Source organism: Leopardus geoffroyi, chromosome B3 (genome assembly GCF_018350155.1).
Source record: "Leopardus geoffroyi isolate Oge1 chromosome B3, O.geoffroyi_Oge1_pat1.0, whole genome shotgun sequence".
Lineage (NCBI taxonomy): Eukaryota > Metazoa > Chordata > Mammalia > Carnivora > Felidae > Leopardus > Leopardus geoffroyi.
In genome coordinates, this window is record NC_059337.1 from 17,885,166 (window position 1) to 17,906,095 (window position 20,930).

A 20,930-nucleotide genomic window follows, 5' to 3' on the forward strand; every position below is an offset into this window, starting at 1 on the left:
AAGGAGACATTTTTTGTGTGTGTTATCTTTATATGAGATTTGGGGAATTTATTCAGCATTTGAATGTTTTATTGACTGTTACTTATTTCTCTGCTACAACCTAGAATGTCAGTGTGAATAATGTTACATTGTTTCGGGACATAAAATATAATAGTATTAGTTTCATAAAATGAATATATCCAGTACATAGGACTTAAGCAGTGCCCGTTTGTTGAGCAAAGCCAGAAGTGCCTGTGTTTATAGCAAAGATGAAATGCCAAGACATAAACATGGCTTTCTGTGGTAAGTTAATGCTAGGGTTGAAATTGAGAGTTTGTGGCTTTCATTCGGTCCACCAGACTTTGCTCCTTCCCATGTTGCTATGGAGATTGTATTAAAAGCATTGACTTCAGTTTCTATCATAGTCTTTAAAGTACTTTCTTTTGTAACTGAAAACCAACTACTTGAATCTCAGTAGCTTACTGCTGAAAATAAAATCAATATTTTTAATATAAACTAACTCTACAAGGTCTTGATAATATTATTTTTAAGTTTTATAATATATTCAGTTCAGTTGGCTTTGCTTGTTGTAAATAATACATTGTATCAGCCAATACCTAAATCATTGTGGACATCTGGCATCATTTTAAAAGAACATATTGGATATTCTTCTAAAATACCAAGTCCCATACAAGTGTTAGTTTCAACCTAAATTTAATACAAAGTGAAGCAAAAAGAAATTATAGTATTTTTAATAAACAATAGATTCCCAAACCTTCAAATATCAATAAAACAGAAGAATGGCTAGCATATTCATGATTTTGAATCCTTATAGCACATTTTCTTTCCTAAAACTTACTGTTCACTTATTAAAATGGAGAACATCAGCATAGAGGGTTATTTATTATTACAACAACGTGTCTGGCTTTTCCCCATGCATGCATGATTTATACAAGTTCTGTATTTTCCAATAGGAAATCAGGTCACCCAAGGTTTTTCAGGGCTATATATTAATTTGCTACGAATGCCACAACATTTAAAATGCCACAAAACCGGGTGACTTAAATAATAGGATATCCATTGTCTCACACCTCTGAAGGCTGGAAGTCTGAAATCGGCATGTTGCGGGGTAGTTCCTTGTGACGGCTGTGAGGGAAGGGTCTGTTCCAGGCATCTCTCCTTGGCTTGGAGATAGAAGCCTGTGTTCTCCCTGTGTCTTTACATCATCTTCTCTCTATGTCTGTCTCGCTCTGTGTCTAAACTTCCCCTTTTTGTAAGGACCCCAGTGATATTGCATTAGGGCCCACTCTGGTGGGCTTTAATCCTCCCTTAACTAATTATACCTGAAGTGATCCTGTTTCCAAATAATGTCACTGCATTACTCTGCTCAGGCCGCCATAACAAAATACCATAACTCACTCACTTGAACAACAGAAATTTATTTCCTCACAGTTCTTAGGCTGGAAGTCTGAAATCAGGGTGCACATGGTCAGGTTGTAGGGGAGAGTTTTTTTCTTGGTTTGCAGATGGCCACTTTTTTGCTGCCTCACATGGGAGAGAGCTTGTGAGCACATGCACACAGGCTCTCTGGTGTCTCTTCTTTTTATAAGGGTGCTAATCCCATTATGAGTGCCCCATCCTCATGACCTCATCTAAACCTACTATCTCCAGAAAGGCCTAACTGCAAATACCCATCACATTAGAGGTCAGGGCTTCATCACATGAATTTGGGAGGACATACTTCAACCCATAACAATACGTTCCAAAAATTCATGTTCTTCTCACATGCAAAATAAACTCACCCTATCCCAACACCCCCCAAATCCTAACCCATTCCAACATCAACTTGTAAGTTAAAAAAAATCTCATCTTTTTTTTTAAATGTTTTATTTATTTTTGAGAGAGAGAGAGAGAGAGAGAGAGGGAGAGAGAGAGAGAGAAGTGGGGGAAGGGCAGAGAGAGGGAGATAGAGAATTCCAAGCAGGCTCCAAGCTGTTAGTGGCTCGATTCCACAAACCATGAGATCATGACCGGAGCCGAAGTTGGACACTTACTTGATTGTTCAGACGCCCCAGTTCAAAATCTCCTTTTAAATATCTAAATCAGGTAAAGGTAAAACTTGGGTATAATTCTTCCCGGGGCAGGACTCCTCTCCAGTTATAAACCATATAAAAACCATATAAAAATATGTTTAATTATTAAAACATTAGTAGACCAGGGGCGCCTGGGTGGCTCAGTTGGTTGGGCATCCGACTTCAACTCAGGTCATGATCTTACAGTCTGTGAGTTTGAGCCCCGCATCGGGCTCTGTGCTGACAGCTTGGAGCCTGGAGCCTGGAGCCTTCTCTGAATTCTGTGTCTCCCTCTTTCACTGCCCCTCCCCGCTCTCACTGTGTGTGTGTCCTCTCTCAAAAATAAAAACATAAAAGAAATTAAAAAAAAAATTGTTAGACCAGTTATTTATTTTTATTTTGATGGGGGACAAAGTATGTCTATTCAATTCATACATGATCATAGAAGCAAAATTAGAAAACACAATTCTGGGGGCACTTGGGTGGCTCAGTCGGTTAAGCGTCCGACTTCGGCTCAGGTCATGATCTCGCAGTCCGTGAGTTTGAGCCCTGCATCGGGCTCTGTGCTGACAGCTCGAGCCTGGAGCCTGTTTCGAATTCTGTGTCTCCCTCTCTCTCTGACCCTCTCCCGTTCATGCTCTGTCTCTCTCTGTTTCAAAAATAAATAAACGTTAAAAAAAATTTTTTTTTAAGAAAATACAATTCTGCAAAAGGAAACTATCTCAAACAGAAGAACTTCAACCAGAAATGACCACTGGTAATAGGTTAAAGTAGAATCTCTCTAAATTGACTTTTTTTTTAAGTTTATTTATTTATTTTTGTGAGAGAGGGACAGAGAGAACACGTTCACACAAGCAGGGGAGAGACAGAGAGAAAGGAAGAAAAGAGAGAATCCCAAGAAGGTTCTGCGTTGTCAGCACAGAGCCCGAGGCAGGGTTCGATCCCGCGAACTGTGACATCATGACCTGAGCCAAAATCAAGAGTCAGATGCTTACCTGACTGAGTCACCTGGGCACCCCTCTCTAAATTGACTTCTCAACCAAGGATCCATTGAATCAGATTATTGGTGCTCTTTATATCCTTTTTTTAAAAATTGTATTAAGAACATTTAAACATGAGATCTACCTTCTTAACAAATTTTCAAGTGCATAGTACAATAGTATTAAGTTCAGGCACCACATTCAGCAGCAGCACTCTAGAACTTGTTCAGTTTGCATAACTGAAGCTGGCAACAACTCCCATTTCTTCCTCCCCTCTCCAGCTTCTGGCAACCACCATTCTACTCTCTGCTTCTATGAGTTTACTTTTTTAGATACCTCATGTAAGTGAAATCCTGTCCTCCTGGGGCTGGCTTATTTCACTTAGCATAATGTCTTCCAGGTTTGTTTGTGTCATTGCATATGCCAGGACATCCTTCTTTTTTTTAGTCTAAGTGATATTCCATCCTTATGGGACGCCTGGGTGGCACAGTCAGTTGAGCATCCGACTCTTGATCTCATGGTTCATGGGATCGAGCCCCACGTTGGGCTCTGCGCTGACAGAGCAGAACCTGCTTGTGATTCTCTCTCTCCCTCTCTCTCTCTCTGCCCTTCCCCGCTTGCGAATGCTCTCTCTCAAAATAAATAAATAAAATATTAAAAATAAATTATTTAAAAAAATATTCATCCCATATTTCTACCAGATTGTCTGTATCTGTTCACCCATCAGCGGACATTAAGGTTGTTTTCATATCTAGGATATTGTGAATAATGCCGTCATGAACATGGAATGCAGGTATTTCCTTGAGACTCTGATTTCTTTTGGTTACATACTCAGAGTGGGATTTCTGGATCATATGACAGTTATATTTTAATTTTTTTGAGGAGCTGCTGTACTATTTTCCATAACAGCTGCAGCATTTTACATTCCCACCAAAAGTATACAAGGATTCCCATTTCTCTGTATCTTTGCCAACACATTATTTTTCGTTTGGTTGTTTCATTTGTTGTTTTTACAATAGCGATCCTAATAGGTATGAGGTGATGCCTCACTGTGGTTTGATGTGTATTTCCTTGATGATTAATAATGTTGAGAACCTTTTCATGGGCCTGTTGGCCACTTGTATGTTTTTGGAGAGATGTCTATGTAAGTCCTTTGCCCATTTCTAAATCAGATTATTTGTTTATTGCTATTGAGCTATAGGAATTCCTTATATATTTTGGATATTAACCCATCATCAAGTAGTGGGATTCTCAAATAATTTTTTCCCATTTTATAAGTTGCTTTTTACTTTTGTTTCCTTCTGCTTTGCGGAAGCTTTTTAGTTTGAAGTAGTCCTACTCACCTGTTTTTGCTTTTGTTGCTGTGCTACTCATGTCATGTTCAAGAATTCATTGTAGGGGTGCCTGGGTGGCTCAGTCAGTTTAGCCAACTCTTGGTTTCAGCTCAGGTCATGATCTCGTGATTTTGTGAGTTTGAGCCTCACATTGGGCTGTGTGCCGACAGCACAGAGCCTGCTTGGGATTTTCTTTCTCCGTCCCACTCTGCCCCTTCCCCATTCATGCTGTCTCTGTGTCTCTCAAAAATAAATGAATGAGCTTTAAAAAAAAAAAAAAAAAAGAATTCATTGTCAAGACCAATGTTAATTAAGAAGCTTTCTCCCAATGTTTTCTTCTAGTTTTGTAGTCTCAGGTCTTACATATAAGTCTTGAATCTATTTTGAGTTGATCTTTTTATGTATGGTGTAAGATAAGGTTTCTTCTCTCAGTTTCATTCCTTTTGCATGTGGATATCCAATTTCCCAGCACCATTTTTTGAAGAGACTCTTTTTCCCATTGTATATTCTTGGCTTCCTTGCGGAAGATCAGTTAACAGTTTTGTGTGGGTCTGTTTCTAGGCTCTGTGTTCTGTTCCATTTGTCTGTGTATCTGTCTTTATGCCAATACCATACTGTTCTGATTACTGTAGCTTTGTAAAATATTTTGCAGTCAGGAAATGGGATGCCTCTAGCTTTGTTCTTTCTCAAGATTTGCTTGGCTCTGTGGGATCTTTTGTTGGCTCCAGGTGAGTTTTAGGAATTTTTTTTTTTTCTCTTCTTGTTAAAAATGCTATTGGAGTTAGTTCCAAATAGCTCAGAGTAACTCATCCACTCATTTATTAATGTGTCCAGTTAGCAGATATGCAGTGAGCATTCCCCGCAAGCAGAGCACTGTGGGAGGTAATGACACCCTGGCTTCAGTCAGCTGCTTTCAAGCTCTGATGTAGAGTTTGGTTTTCTTCAGGAATTCTCCTTGGTCTTTTAGGCCAGAGCGATTACGTGAGAGGGCCAGATGTCCTGGTGACGGATGTGCCTTGGGATAGAGGCCTGTGAGAGGCATGCAGAACTCATTATCTTATGGCTTCCCTCATCGTTCAGGACAACTTAATACTCTCTTCTCCACTCACTGTAATTTCACTCACTGTAGTTTATCTCTAAATAATCTCTCCTAATTCTTATATGGTTAAATCACTTACGAAATGTTTCTCATTACCTTATCCTTGCTTTTTATGGCTATTACTTTCTTCTGTGAAACCAGTTAATATCAGTAATACTGACACTATTTGCTTACCTGTATTTAGGATTTTTTTTTTTCTTTTAGCCAAAGCCTATTCATTGACCGGCACCCTCTTAAGGTGACTTAGGAAACTTTGCGCAGGTAAAATACTCTTCAACAAATTAAGTAAATTGTTCTTCACTGTTTTTTCCTACTCGTATCACTCAGTTATTGTGTGTTGACCTCTGCGATATGCCAAACTCTGTATTAGGTACCAGGGATACAGCCCTGACCACACCACCTGATAACTTCATTTCCCATACATATATTTCACCCCTGACGTCCTAGGGCATGGACTGATCAAATAGAGAAACCAGTATGTCATATTTAAGCCTCTAGGTCTGCACGTAGGATCTTCCCATGAGAAACCGTCACCATTAACATAAGTGGAACAAGCAGATAAAATATGTTATGAGATAATTCTCCCTTAATTTGTGTACGGGTTTGGGATGTCATCTGATCAACTCCGTCTAATAAATATTGTTTTTCTTCTGGCTTGAATTTCTGTATGAGTCAAGGATATGCTTTTTGCTTTTTGTTTCTAATCAGGAAACACGTTTGCAAAGAAGATACCATATTTCTTATGTTTTTTTGGGGGCTCCAGAATGTGCCAACCACATTGTGATTTTTTTTTTTAAGAATAGTGTATTTCTGTATTTTAAAACTAAGCTGAAATGCTCTTTCTCCTGTCTTGCCTATAAATAAGAGATTCTAAAGCAACAAATGTCATGTCTGATGTTCTTTGTAGAATGTACTAACCTCCTTTTCCTAACTATAGAGTTTATTGCTTAGCTCAGAATTTCTCCCCTAAAACTGTCACATCCCTGGTGCCACAGTTTAGGAATTTTAAAGGATCAAACCAGCACAAATCCATTCTTAAGGCAGTAGATTTGGTGTACTTGTAACAACTTAGATCATTAATGCAACAAGCAGATACAATATGTTGTTAGAATCTCCCACAAGTCATAAGTCCACACAGTTGGATTTTTTGTAGCACAACTATGGCACCTCCAGGTTACCCACTCCACCCTTGAGCATCATAAGGAGTTAATAATGATCAGTGGGCATTATGCTTCAGTAAGTAAAAAACAACAAAACAACAACAAAACACATTTTTATGGAGTTGGATTTTTTTGCTTAGAGCCTTTATTTTTAAAAATCCAGCGGCATGAGGGGCGCCTGGGTGGCGCAGTCGGTTAAGCGTCCGACTTCAGCCAGGTCACGATCTCGCGGTCCAGGTCACGATCTCGCGGTCCGTGAGTTCCAGCCCCGCGTCAGGCTCTGGGCTGATGGCTCAGAGCCTGGAGCCTGTTTCCGATTCTGTGTCTCCCTCTCTCTCTGCCCCTCCCCCATTCATGCTCTGTCTCTCTCTGTCCCAAAAATAAATAAACGTTGAAAAAAAAAATTTTAAAAAAAATCCAGCGGCCTGAAATTGTTTCTATGAATGATTTTCATGTAGCATAATTATTTTTTTTAAAAGTCAGAAGAGTTAAGTTTAGTTAGCTGATCCTCAAAAATCCACTTATCATACTTAAGATCATTTTGTGTCTGAGTTTCATTTCAATTGTGATTTATATACATGTATACATGCTGGTGTGTGTGAAGCAAATTATCTGAAGTAGGGTTCTAACCAACTTTAATTTTTTTTTTTAGTTAAGGTAATACAAAGTATCCAATGACTTAAAATTTATATAGTTTCCTGAATTAAGAAAATCTCGAAAGTGATGCTTGCCTTTCATTTTCATATGAGTGTAATTTGCAAAGCAGAAGGTTTTGGTTTTGATGGAGTCAAATTTATCCATTTTAATTTTTTTTTTTTTTAATTTTTTTTTCAACGTTTATTTATTTTTGGGACAGAGAGAGACAGAGCATGAACGGGGGAGGGGCAGAGAGAGAGGGAGACACAGAATCGGAAACAGGCTCCAGGCTCCAGAGCCCGACGTAGGGCTCGAACTCACGGACCGCGAGATCGTGACCTGGCTGAAGTCGGACGCTTAACCGACTGCGCCACCCAGGCGCCCCAATCCATTTTAATTTTATAGTTAGTGCTTTTTATGTCCTAAGAAATCTTTACCTACCCCAGGGTCATAAGGATGTTCTCTTTTCCATTGATCTGTGTCTGTCTCTCAGTCAATGCCAAACTGTGTTGATTCTGTAGTTATATATTAGCCCTTAATATCAGATAAAGTGATACTTCTACCTCGTTATTCTTTTTCAAAATTCTGTTAATTCTTCTAGGGCCTCTGCATTTCCATATAAATTTTAGAAAAAGCTTATCTTTGTCTAAAAAAAAAAAAAAAAAACCCTTGTGCTGGATTTTGAAAAGAATTGCATTCAATCTATAGATCAACTTGGAGAGAATTAAACATCTTTGCGATGCTGAGTCTTCCGGTGTGTGAATACTGTGTCTTTCCATTTTTTTAAGTAGTCTTTTATTTCTTTCATCAATATTTAATAACTTGCAGCATAGAAGTCCTTAAATGTTTTGTTAAATTTATACCCAAGTGTCCCACTTTCTTTATGTGACTATAAATGATATTATACTTTTAAATTCCACTTTCCATGTGTTCATTGTTAGTATGTGGAAATGTGATTCATTTTTGTATTTCAGTCTTATGTGCCTGCAGCATTGCTGAACTTGCTTAAAGGTCTAGGAGTACATTTTGTAGATGCTTTGGTGTTTTCTATGTAGACAATCATGTCATCTGAAAGTAGAAATAGTTTTATTTCTCCACCTTCCATTCTCTATGCCTTTTATTTCTTTTTCTTGCCTTACTGCAGTGGTTAAAACTTCAAGTACTGTGTTGATTAAGGTGTTGAAAGTACACATCCCTTATAGAGTATGAAGTTAGCAGTAGGTTTTTTGTAGATTCTAATTATCAGATTGAGAAAGATCCCCTCTATTCCTGTTTGCTGAGGCTTTTTATCATTAGTGGAGATTTTTCAAATGCTTTTTTCTGAGTCCATTGATATACAATTTTTTTTTCATTCACCTGCTGACATGATCGATGAAATTGATTTTCAAATATTAAACCAACCTTACATACCCAGAATAACCCCCACCTGACAATGGTGTATAGCTCTTTCTATACTTTTCTGTATTAGTTTAATACTTTGTTGAAGATTTTTCTATCTGTATTCATGAGAGAGATGGTCTATAGTTTTCTGGTTTTAAACTCTCTGGCTTTAGAGTCAGAGTAATTACTGGCCTTATAAAATGAGTTGGGAAGTGTTCTTCCTTTTCTGTTTTTCTGCAAGAGACTGTAAAAATTCCTCTTAGCTCTTCTTTAAATGTTTGATAGAATTCTCCAGTGAAATTGTCTGGACCTGGAGATTTCTTTTTTTTTTTTAATTACGAAGTCAATTTTTAATAGTTACAGTCCTTTTCAGGTTGGCTATTTCATCTTGGTTGAGTGTTGGTAGTTTGTAGTTTTCAAGGAATCCATCTACTCTCAGCATACAAATTTATGACTATGAAATGGTTCATAATATTCTCATCTTTTTAATGGCTTCAGGATTTGTATTGATAACACCTGTTTCATTTCTTTTTTTTTTTTTTAACTTTTTTTTTTAACGTTTATTTATTTTTGGGACAGAGAGAGACAGAGCATGAACGGGGGAGGGGCAGAGAGAGAGGGAGACACAGAATCGGAAACAGGCTCCAGGCTCTGAGCCATCAGCCCAGAGCCCGACGCGGGGCTCGAACTCACGGACCGCGAGATCGTGACCTGGCTGAAGTCAGACGCTTAACCGACTGCGCCACCCAGGCGCCCCTGTTTCATTTTTTATATTAAGAGAGCCTTTTGTCTATCTTTGTTAGTCTTGCTAAAGATGTATCAATTTTATTGATCTTCTTAATCCTAGTGAAATTGTGGATTTCACTGATTTATTATTGCTTCATTCTGCTTGCTTTGGGTTTACTTTGCCTTTGGGGGATGGGATTGGAGTAGAATCTCAGATCATTGATTTGAGAACTTTCCTTTTTAACATAAGCATTACGTACCATACATTTCTCTCTCAGCACTGCTTTCCCATGCCTCAAAATTTTTGATATGTTGTCTTTTCATTTTCATTCAGTTCATGTAAGTTTCTATTTGAGATTGCCTCTTTAATCCATGGGAAAGTAGTCATTTGACCCATAGGTCAAGGAAGGTCAAAGAACTGTGTTCTTTTATATCCACATTTGGAAATCTTCCTGTTGTCTTTCCGTTATGGATTTCTAATTTGATTCCATTTGGATAGAGAACATGCTCTGTGATTTTTACTTACTTTAGATTGTTCTTCATAAATTGTTCTTTTTTTAGGATTTTTATTTTATTTTTTTAATATGAAATTTATTGTCAAATTGGTTTCTATACAACACCCAGTGCTCATCCCAACAGGTGCCCTCCTCAATGCCCATCACCCACCCTCCCCTCCCTCCCACCCCCCATCAACCCTCAGTTTATTCTCAGTTTTGAAGAGTCTCTTATGGTTTGGCTCCCTCCCTCTCTAACCTTTTTTTTTTTTTTTCCCTTCCCCTCCCCCATGGTTTTCTGTTAAGTTTCTCAGGATCCACATATGAGTGAAAACATATGGTATCTGTCTTTCTCTGTATGACTTAGTGCACTTAGCATAACACTCTCCAGTTCCATCCACGTTGCTACAAAAGGCCACATTTCATTGTTTCTCATTGCCACGTAATATTCGATTGTGTACATAAACCACAATTTCTTCATTCATCAGTTGATGGACATTTAGGCTCTTTCCATAATTTGGCTATTGTTGAAAGTGCTGCTGTAAACATTGGGGTACAAGTGCCCCTACGCATCAGCACTCCTGTATCCCTTGGGTAAATTCCTAGCAGTGCTATTGCTGGGTCATATGGTAGATCTATTTTTAATTTTTTGAGGAACCTCCACACTGTTTTCCAGAGCGGCTGCACCAGTTTGCATTCCCACCAACAGTACAAGAGCGTTCCCGTTTCTCCACATCCTCACCAGCATCTATAGTCTCCTGATTTGTTCATTTTAGCCACTCTGACTGGCGTGAGGTGATATCTCAATGTGGTTTTGATTTGTATTTCCCTGATGAGGAGTGACGTTGAGCATCTTTTCATGTGCCTGTTGGCCATCTGGATGTCTTCTTTAGACAAGTGTCTATTCATGTTTTCTGCCCAGTTCTTCACTGGATTATTTGTTTTTTGGGTGTGGAGTTTGGTGAGTTCTTTATAGAATTTGGATACTAGCCCTTTGTCCGATATATCATTTGCAAATATCTTTTCCCATTCCGTCGGTTGCCTTTTAGTTTTGTTGATTGTTTCCTTTGCAGTGCAGAAGCTTTTTATCTTCATGAGGTCCCAATAGTTCATTTTTGCTTTTAATTCCCTTGCCTTTGGAGATGTGTCAAGTAAGAAATTGCTGCGGCTGAGGTCAGAGAGGTTTTTTCCTGCTTTCTCCTCTAGGGTTTTGATGGTTTCCTGTCTCGCATTCAGGTCCTTTTTCCATTTTGAGTTTATTTTTGTGAATGGTGTAAGAAAGAGGTCTAGTTTCATTCTTCTGCATGTTGCTGTCCAGTTCTCCCTGAACCATTTGTTAAAAAGACTGTCTTTTTTCCATTGGATACTCTTTCCTGCTTTGTCAAAGATTAGTTGGCCATACTTTTGTGGGTCCAATTCTGGAGCCTCTATTCTATTCCATTGGTCTATGTGTCTGTTTTTATGCCAATACCATGCTGTCTTGATGACTGCAGCTTTGTAGTAGAGGCTAAAGTCTGGGATTGTGATGCCTCCCGCTTTGGTCGTCTTCTTCTTCAATATTACTTTGGCTATTCAGGGTCTTTTGTGGTTCCATACAAATTTTAGGATTGCTTGTTCTAGCTTCAAGAAGAATGCTGGTGCAATTTTGATTGGGATTGCATTGAATGTGTAGATAGCTTTGGGTAATATTGACATTTTAACAATATTTATTCTTCCAATCCATGAGCACAGAATGTTTTTCCATTTCTTTATATCTTCCTCAATAAATTGTTCTTCATTCTATGACTTCCTGATGGAAGCTCAGGTTATTGATTTTAGAGCTTTCTTCTTTTCTAATACATGTGTTTAGTGTGCTGTGAGCTTCCCTTTAATACTGCTTCTGCTGCTTCCCACAACTTTTTGATAAGTTGTATTTCATTTTCACTCAGTTCAAAATATTTTTTTAGGTTTATTTATTTTGAGAGAGAGCGCACGTGAGCAAGCAGAGGAGGGGCAGAGAAAGGGAGAGAGAATTCTGACATGGGTCTCAAACCCACAAGCCATAACCTGAGCCAAAAACAAGAGTCACACGTTTAACCTACTGAGCCACCCATGCTCCCCCACTACAAAATATTTTAATTTCTTTAGAGACCTGTTCTTCCACCCATGTATTATTTAGAATTTAATTTTTAAAATTTCAAATATCTGGGGATTTTCCATCTGGCTTTCTGTTACTGATTTCTAGTTTAATTTCCAGTTGTGGTCTGAGACCAAAGTTTGTTTGATTTCTCTTCCTTTAAATTTTTTTATGGTGCAGTTTTATGTCCTAGAATGTGGTTTGTCTTGAATAATATTACACATGAGCTTGAGATGAGTGAGTATGAATGTGTATTTTTCTGTTGTTGGATGGAGTATCTGTAAGTGTCAATTAGGTCCAGTTGATTAATGATAACTAACAACTGTATTCTCTCTGATGTTCTGTTTTCTGGATCTATCAACTACTTAAAGAGCTCTAATAGTGGATTTGTCTGTTTCTTACACTTCTATCATTTTGTGCCTTACATGTTTTGATGCTCTGTTATTAGGTTCATACACATTTTACATCGTTATGTCTTTTTGGAGAATTAACACCTGTATCATGATGTCATGCCCCTCCTTATGTCTGACACTTTTCTTTGTCCTGAATTGAAGTCCACGTCATCTGAAATTGATACAGGTATTAACATGCTTTATCTTTTCCCATCCCTTTACCCTTAACCTGTCTGCCTCTGTATGTTTAAAGTGGGTTTTTTGTACACATTATATATTTGGGCCTAGTTTTTTCATTTGCTTATAGAGTCTCTTTTAATTGGTATATTTAGGTGATTTAAATTTAAAGTGATTATTGATTTAGTTAGATTAATATCTACTGTGTTTATAATTATTTTCTATTTTTTACATTCTTATTTCTTTTCCTCCCTCTTTTTCTGCCTGCTCTGGTTTTAATTGAGCATTTTACATGATTCTATTTTATCTCCTCTATTAGCATACCCATTATAGTCCTTTTTCAAAATGTGTAATGGTTTCCTTAGAGTTTACAATATGTATTTTTTTCACTAATTTAAGTCCATCTTCAAATGACTCTATATTACTCAATGTGTAATAAAGGTATCTTGTGACAGAATATCCCACATTCCTCCCTGTCATCCCTTACAGAATTGCTGCCCTACGTGTCAATATCCATCTGTTGTAGTCGCACACTACATTGCTACCCTCATTACTTTAAGCAAGTTATACTTTAGTTCAATTGAAAATTAGAAAACTATTTTACTTTACCTTTATTCATGCCTTCTCCAGCAGCCTTCCTGTTTTTATTTAGATCTGAGTTCTGTTGTTTTCCTACTGGCAATGAATTTTCCTCAGTTATCAGTTTGTCTGAAAAAATCTTTATTCTCCTTTACTTTTGAAGGATGATTTTACTGGGTATAGAATTCTAAGTCAGTGATTTTTTTTTTCCTTGAGCACACTAAATATTTTCCTCCGCTCTTTTCTTGCTTGCATGCTTTCTAATATGTCCCCTGTAGTTCATATGCTTGTTCTTCTATAGGTAAGAGTTTTTTCCCACTCTGGCTCTTTTGAAAATTTTCTTATTCTTTTTTTCTAGTTTGAGTATGATATGCCTGTGTGTCTTTTGGGGGTTGTTTTGTTCTGTTTTTGATATTTATCCTGCTTGGTGCTCTTACACTACTGGATCTGTTACTAATTTTGTAAACTTCTTAACCATTATCACTTCAAATATTTCTTTACCTTTCTCTCCTTCTCCTTCTGGTATTCTAATTATGCATATATTGCACCTTTAGAAATTGTCCCACAGATCTTAGATTTTCTTTTCTATTTTTTAAAATTCTCTGTCTGAAAATTCCAACATCTTTGTCATATCTGGCTCTGGTTCTGATGTTCTGTTTGTCTCTTCAACATGTGCTTTTTCTTGCCTTATGTCTTCTAATTTTTTGTCAGACATATTCTATTAGGTAAAAAAGAACTGAGGTAAGTAGGCATTTAGCGTGAGATTTTATGTTAATCTGGCTGGGAGTTGGGCTGTGTCTAATATTTGCTATGGTTGTAGGCGTCAGAGGCTTCAAATTCAAATTCCTAGTTTCCTTGTTTTAGTCTCCTAACTTGACATTGGACTTCCCTGTGTACTCTTAAGAGAGTCAGCATCTTGCAGCTGTTTTATCTGTAATCCACTGTTCTTTTTAATTTTTTTTTAAATTTATTTGAGAGAGCGAGTACGATTCAGGGAGAGGGGCAGAGGGAGAGAGCAAGAATCTCAAGCAGGCTCCACACTGAGCATGGAGCTCAGCTCTGACACAGGGCTCAATCCCACGACCCTGGGATCATGACCTGAGCTGAAGTCAAGAGTCAGTTGCTCAACCAACTAAGCCACCCAGGGCCCCTATTCTTATGCTGGAAACCAGTTACTCTGGTGGTATGGTGTGAGAGAGGAAAGTGTTCTGAAGTTTTATGATTATATCTAAGTATTATAGTGGGCCTGTATTTCTAGGCTATGACTTTAACAAGTTTTTCTTATGTCTCATAGCTTGTTTTTTCCACTGAGGTGGTATGGGCAGGCTAGAGGGGGCTGGAATGGCAACAGTGCCCTTCCCAAGCTAGGATAAGGTTCTGGTAAACCCTTTTCCTCTGGAAAGCAGTCCTTTGTTCTGGACGATGTTCTGGGTGTGACACATGAAAACTACTTCTTTCCTGCTCTTGACTGAGTTACAAGGGGATTTTTTTTTTTTAATTTTTACTATGACAGCCTATAGAATTTCTGTAGGTAAAACCCAAGAATATGTGTGACACTCCTAAGATTGCAGCTCCAGCATTATATGATTCTCAGGCTAGCCTGCGCTCAGCCTCCAGAAGTTCTAATGTCTTCTGTCCAGGCGAGCAACTCCAGGTGTGACTCTGCAGATTCATCCATCTCTCCAGACTCTGAGGTTGCTCTTTACCCTACACCCTCAGTCCCCTGGTGGCCAGAAGAAAAGTTGTTGGTTTTCAGTTTATTCAGCTTGTTCTTGTATGCCTAGGAGTGACGACTTCTAGGCTACTTACCAGAGATGAAACTACATGTGTCCTCTGTACATTACAGTTATTTTCAAATTTGTTGAGGTGTGTTTTATAGTTAAGGATACTGTCTATCCATGGACATTTGGTGGTGGAAGGGGAGAGTATTCTGTTTTTGGGTGGAATGTTCTATATACCTCAATTAGATTCTTTGGTCAGTTGAGTTGTTTGGTTTTTCTGTACTTTTGCTGATTGTCTGCCTAGTAGCTCTGTCATTTGCTGAAAGCAAGATGGTGAAGTATCCCCTCTAATTGTGGATTTGTCTATTTCTCCTTTCAGTGCTGTTATTTTTAAGACTAATGATTTGATTCACATATCATACAATTCGCCTATTTAAAGTGTACAATTCAGTGTGGATTTTACTATATTCATGGATATGTGCAGCTAGCACCACAGTCAGTTTTAGAACATTTTTCTTGTCCTACAAGAAACCTTGTACCTTTCGGCTGTCACCTCTGTACTCCCCCATACCCAGCATGAAGCAACCACTTACTTTCTTCCTCTGTAGATTTCTCTGCCCCAGTCCTTTGGCTAGGGGGAACAAGCTTTTCTTGGCATTTTTTTTTTTTTAAACCTATGCCTGTTGGTGGTTCTGGGTTTCTACGAGCATCCTATCTAGCTATATGGGAAGCAGTAAGAAAACCTAGGAAACCCACTGCTGCCATGTTGCCCCTCAAGTCCCAAGGTCCATAGACTGTCTACCTTCAGTCTATCTTTTAGAGTCTTCCTATGCTTGTTTGTTGTGTTATGGACAGTTTGTTGTGCTTTAATTGTAAGAGGATGGATCCAGAAGGACTGGACTGTTCTATCTTGGCAGAAACAAAAGTCCCCAACCAAATATATTTTGTCACTAAAATCCAAAGGGACCCACAGGGAGTATCTGTTTCTTCATAGTGCAGTTCCAGATGTAACTCTTCTGAAACTTTACCAATGCAGTAGACACCTGACCTCCTGGAGGATTTCTGTCTCACCTCTAGTACATGTGTCATATTAAGTATCACGTGTGCTTGCTACTTCCAGTTTGTATTCCCCTCATCAATACAAACTGTAATGTCTTGGTGAAAGGAATGCCTTCTGGCGCTCCCACAGGTTTTCAGGAGGTGGCTGAGCAAGGGGCACCACATGGGATCCACTTTAGAGTTCCCGTTTCTCTAAACCTACGATCTCTTCCCTCCAGACTGTGCAGTGGGTTTCCACCCTGTCTCCTTGACTATAGGCATTACTGACTCAGAACTTCTTTTTTTTTTTTAAGGTTTATTTATTTATTTATTTATTTTTTAATTTTTTTTTTTCAACGTTTATTTATTTTTGGGACAGAGAGAGACAGAGCATGAATGGGGGAGGGGCAGAGAGAGGGAGACACAGAATCGGAAACAGGCTCCAGGCTCTGAGCCATCAGCCCAGAGCCCGACGCAGGGCTCGATCTCACGGGCCGCGAGATCGTGACCTGGCTGAAGTCGGATGCTTAACCGACTGCGCCACCCAGGCGCCCCAAGGTTTATTTATTTTTGAGAGAGAGTGCGAGCATGAGCTGGGGAGGGGCAGAGAGAGATGGAGAGAGGGAATCAGAAGAAGGTTCCACCCTGTCAGTGTGGAGCCAATGCAGGGCTCGAACCCATGAACGGCGACACCATGACCTGAGCCGAAATCAAGTAATGACTCAGAACTTTTGTCACCCATTACAGGGGCTCAGGCTAACACGTTAAATCCTGAGGCATATGTGAACACCCTCATTGGCCTGATCCAACCTTAGATTTAGTCCTGCTGGCTGATTTACTTAGAATCCATTTACATGCTTGCTGTCCAGGTTCCTGCTCATAAACTTTGGCAAGATCCTGCAACTTCTTCATGTACGTTCTCTTTCCCAGTAGCAGGCCTTGCAATTAATTTTCTGGATCGTGCTGGGATTTGACACCCCTTATGGCCCTAAAGACAGTGACCATTGATGGTAGTGGGTCCTGAAGAGAATAGGTACTTCCTTTTTAGGTAACTACCCCAGATGAAGTCAGTGCCATATTTTTTATGGAAGGAAATGCTCATTGTCTTAGAAGGTAAAAAAGGCTGTTTCTGATGTGAAGAAATGTTTAGAGATATCAGAGGTTCAAGGTCCTTAGCTTTGTGTCTCTACAGAGGTTTCCATTTCAAGTGTCAGGGTCCTACCCCTTCCCAGCCAGTACCTTTACCTTAAGAGACTCCACATAAATGTACTTGTACCTGGCATGGTGACTTTGCAACCTGTACATTCAGGCTTCAGACGTGCCCCTCCTATAGTTTCATGGAATAAGAACTCCTTTAGGACCACTGCAGAAATGTAGATTCTCCCCCTATGCCTTGAGTGGAGACTTCAAGGCACGAAGCTTAATTGGGAGTAGGAATGGAGATGAGGGCCCCTGAGTGATAATCTCTTTAGCAGTCGGAGGAAGCCATCTTGCTCCACAATCTCTGAATTCACTGTGATGCCATAGCAATCAAGGGCCTCAGCCATTGACTTCCCAGTGCCTTACCCTCCCTTGGCAGTCTGTTTAAGTGATACTTTGAGTACTCATGATGTCAAACCATACTGCACTTTAGCAGTACCCCATTTTTCCCTAGCAAGAACGCCCTACATGCACTTACCAACTCAATTTCAGAATTCCACCTGGATGGACTATTTCCTTACACCCCTCCTTGTAACACTTACTAAATCGGTTGGGGAACTGGCTAGAACACACACATTAGCTGGGATTTTGGAGAGAAGTGAATGGAGAAGGCCTATTTGCAGGAGCTGAAGCAGGGTTCAGAGCACCCAGAAGGATGATAAAGCACCTGGAAACTTAGAACAGTAGGAAGCTTTGCCATCTTATCCTTCGGCCTGAAGGACTAGGGGATCTAGAGGCTGCTGAGAACCGAAGCCAACAGAGGGGCTGCCCAATAGAAGCTCTAGTCAGACAGGTAGATGGAGTGGGGTACAAATACCCAACCTTTCCACAAAAGCAAAAAGGTAACTGGCAAAAATGGTCACAATCAAAATTTTCAGAACTCTGGAAATTAACAAAAGGCTTAAATCTGATTATTATTTACTTAAGAAAAGCAACTGATGCTCAGTAAGAACATAGACCTTTGCAATATAATAACCCATCATAACCCTATCTTGTAACTTATAACCTTGAAAATCAAGAATCTGCAATCATAGGTAAAACCAATATTCTAGCAGCAACTGGAAAGGGGTACAAGGAGCTTCTTCAAAGGTCCAATGCCAGAGCATTGTCACTGTCCTACTTGGTGGTTCACTGATAGACCCCACTTGCCAGGCTATCTTTATTTGATCTCAGAGCCCACCAATGCAAAAAGCCTCTTCTCTGAGAGTGTTTATCAAAAGCTGTCAAGCCAATTACAGGCAACTGCTTAACCGTCACAGCTGCCTGAGGCAGTATGGGGCCAACGATAGACTAACCACAAAGTGAAAAAGGGAAGTCGAGGGAATAAGGTTTCTGTGGGGGCTTTATTTAAAAAGCACTAACAAATTCCTGGAAGTCTGTATGGCCACATGCATGCATAGGGATGTGAACATGCTCAGGAAAGACCCGGGAAGGCCCTGAGCTCTCCCCTCTGGCTGATTTTGAGGCTCCTTGCAAGCAGGAAGTGAAAGCTGAGGCAGAGTTGGTGCTGCCCGGCAGAGTGTTGAAGTGTTACCGGAGCCATACAAGAAGGGGAGCTCTATCCTCCCATCAGCCAAACCTAGCTGGCAGCCAGTTGGTAAGGGAATCCAGGATTGATCCAGAAATATAAGACAAAAGAATCTACAGAGGTGGGTCTAGCTTTGCCTTGGAGGTATTAATCAATGAAGATGAAATGGTAGCAAAGCTTCTTTTGGAAGACTGTCAGAGCCCAGGGGAAAATGAATCAAAAACCCACAGAGAAACAAAATGACCGGTGGTTGCCAGAGACTTGGTGGGGAGCAGGTTGAGGAAGGGGGTGGCTCTCAGCTGCAAATGAAGACAAGGAATTTCCGGAGATAAATATATCTTGATTTTGGTGTTAGTTAACTAATTGTTTAGTTTTCAAATCTCATTCAACTGTATACTTAAAACAGGTAAATTTTATTATATGTTTGTTAATATACCTCAATTAACTAGGCTTTTAAAAAGAAGTAAAGAAAGAAATATTCAACGGCCCTAAATCCTCCTGCTATGCCTCCACTGGCCTAATCTAGTCAAAAACCAGCCATCAGGCAGCTTCGGTGACAAGGTCTGGAGATATGACCTTCGTGGGCTACAGAGAAAGGCAAAGCCTGGATTAAAGGGTAGAGACCCAGAAGACAGTCAACACAGGGGATCCTGTGGAAACAACAGTAAATTATTCTCTCCTCACAGGAGGATAGCACTTCTGGTGGGAAAAGCAGGCCTCTCATAGCTGGAGAGGTCCAGAGTGGGTCAGAGGGCTCGTGACTCCGTGTGGAAAGGTGCCGATGGGAGTTTGAGATGGGATTCCTCTGCTTTGTGGGAAGAAGACCCCCAAACTCTCTAACTCAGATTCTGAAATTACCTCTACAAACAATCTGTGTGAATACATTTGTGGGATAAAGTCCTTAAAATCACATTCTTACAAGTTCTTCAATATTAAGCGTTCTAGCGAAATTTGGTGATGTTTTCTGTTACGTGATTTTTTTTTTTAATTTTTTTTTTCAACGTTTATTTATTTTTGGGACAGAGAGAGACAGAGCATGAACGGGGGAGGGGCAGACAGAGAGGGAGACACAGAATCGGAAACAGGCTCCAGGCTCTGAGCCATCAGCCCAGAGCCCGACGCGGGGCTCGAACTCCCGGACCGCGAGATCGTGACCTGGCTGAAGTCGGACGCTTAACCGACTGTGCCACCCAGGCGCCCCTGTTACGTGATTTTTAATAACGCATTTCAAATTCTGTTACTGTTTTGTTGGCCCTCAGAAGCAGAATTCAGACCGTAACATGGAAAAAGCTTCTTTTCCCTCAGCTGCTAAGTTGGGGGATATTATGTCATTTGAAAACTGGTAAGAGAATGAGCACGCGCATACCTCACCTGATTCCAGTGCTCAATTTTAAAAGGAAATTTACATTTCTGTTGTGTACTTTTGGGGGGCCGTGCCTAATCCTTTACTTTAACCAAGAAAAAGACTGCCTCTCATGGAAAGAATCCTGAGACTTTCATCTGGAACTCACAGTGTTCTCTCCCTTTTTTCCCCTTCCAGGAGGACAACAGTTAGTTTTGTGGCTTACTGCTGCTCCGCCCAGTGTCTGCAGACATTTGACCTACTGAGTTGATAAACACTCGAGAGCCTCAGGAGTTTTGCCAGCTTGACACTGCAGTTGCCTGTGTATCGCACACTGTTTGTATGGCAGAGGGACGGGACGGTCCAGCCTGGCGGAACAGGCCCTCACATCCTGTCCTGTCAAATGCGGGGGACTGCAAGAACTCTCTGGAAATGTCCCAATTGAGCTCAGAGCTGAAATGCCTTCACCCTTCCCCCACCCCAAGTTGGAATAGATCCTCCCCCAAATTAAGGACCCCTTGTCTTCTGTGTTTTTCTTTTTATGTGAGTATGTCTCATAAGCAAACTATGTAGTGTGATGTGCCTCCCCAAATCCTCAAAGCAAGTTTCAGTTCCCTGAAGAACTCTCTGATTTGATAATACAGCCAAATTAACTTTTGAACACATATACCTTCAAGGATACTTTTAATCTCCTCTCTTTCTTTACCCAGAGGATTATTTCCCCACAGATTATTCTCCCAGGTCTTTACCGGAGTCCAGCAAACTCCAATGGCCTCCAGAATATTGAATATTGGGCGGCGGAGGGGGTGGGGAGCGGGGGGGGGGGACTGGGGGGGCTGGGGATGGAGGGGGAAGTGCCTGAGTTGGCAGCGAAGTTTAGACTCCAGTAAAGGCCCTGCCAGGGTCCCAGCATACACCCTCTGGAAAGTTACAACCCTGTTTATAAGTCTTGCAACACATTAAGAGACTTTTGTGAA

At 40.1% G+C, this 20,930-nt stretch overlaps 1 protein-coding gene across 3 annotated transcripts in view; it reads left to right on the plus strand.

Annotated features, from left to right (window-relative positions):
* Window positions 1–20,467, plus strand: part of LRRC28 (leucine rich repeat containing 28) — a 154,391-nt gene extending 133,924 nt beyond the window's left edge. For all 3 annotated transcript variants that reach the window (XM_045448764.1, XM_045448766.1, XM_045448765.1), the window contains one exon: window positions 20,152–20,467. In XM_045448764.1, coding sequence (XP_045304720.1) covers window positions 20,152–20,224 — 73 coding nt within the window. In that variant the 3' untranslated portion in view covers window positions 20,225–20,467. The remainder of the gene's footprint in view (window positions 1–20,151) is intronic.
* Window positions 20,468–20,930: the final 463 nt, after the last annotated feature.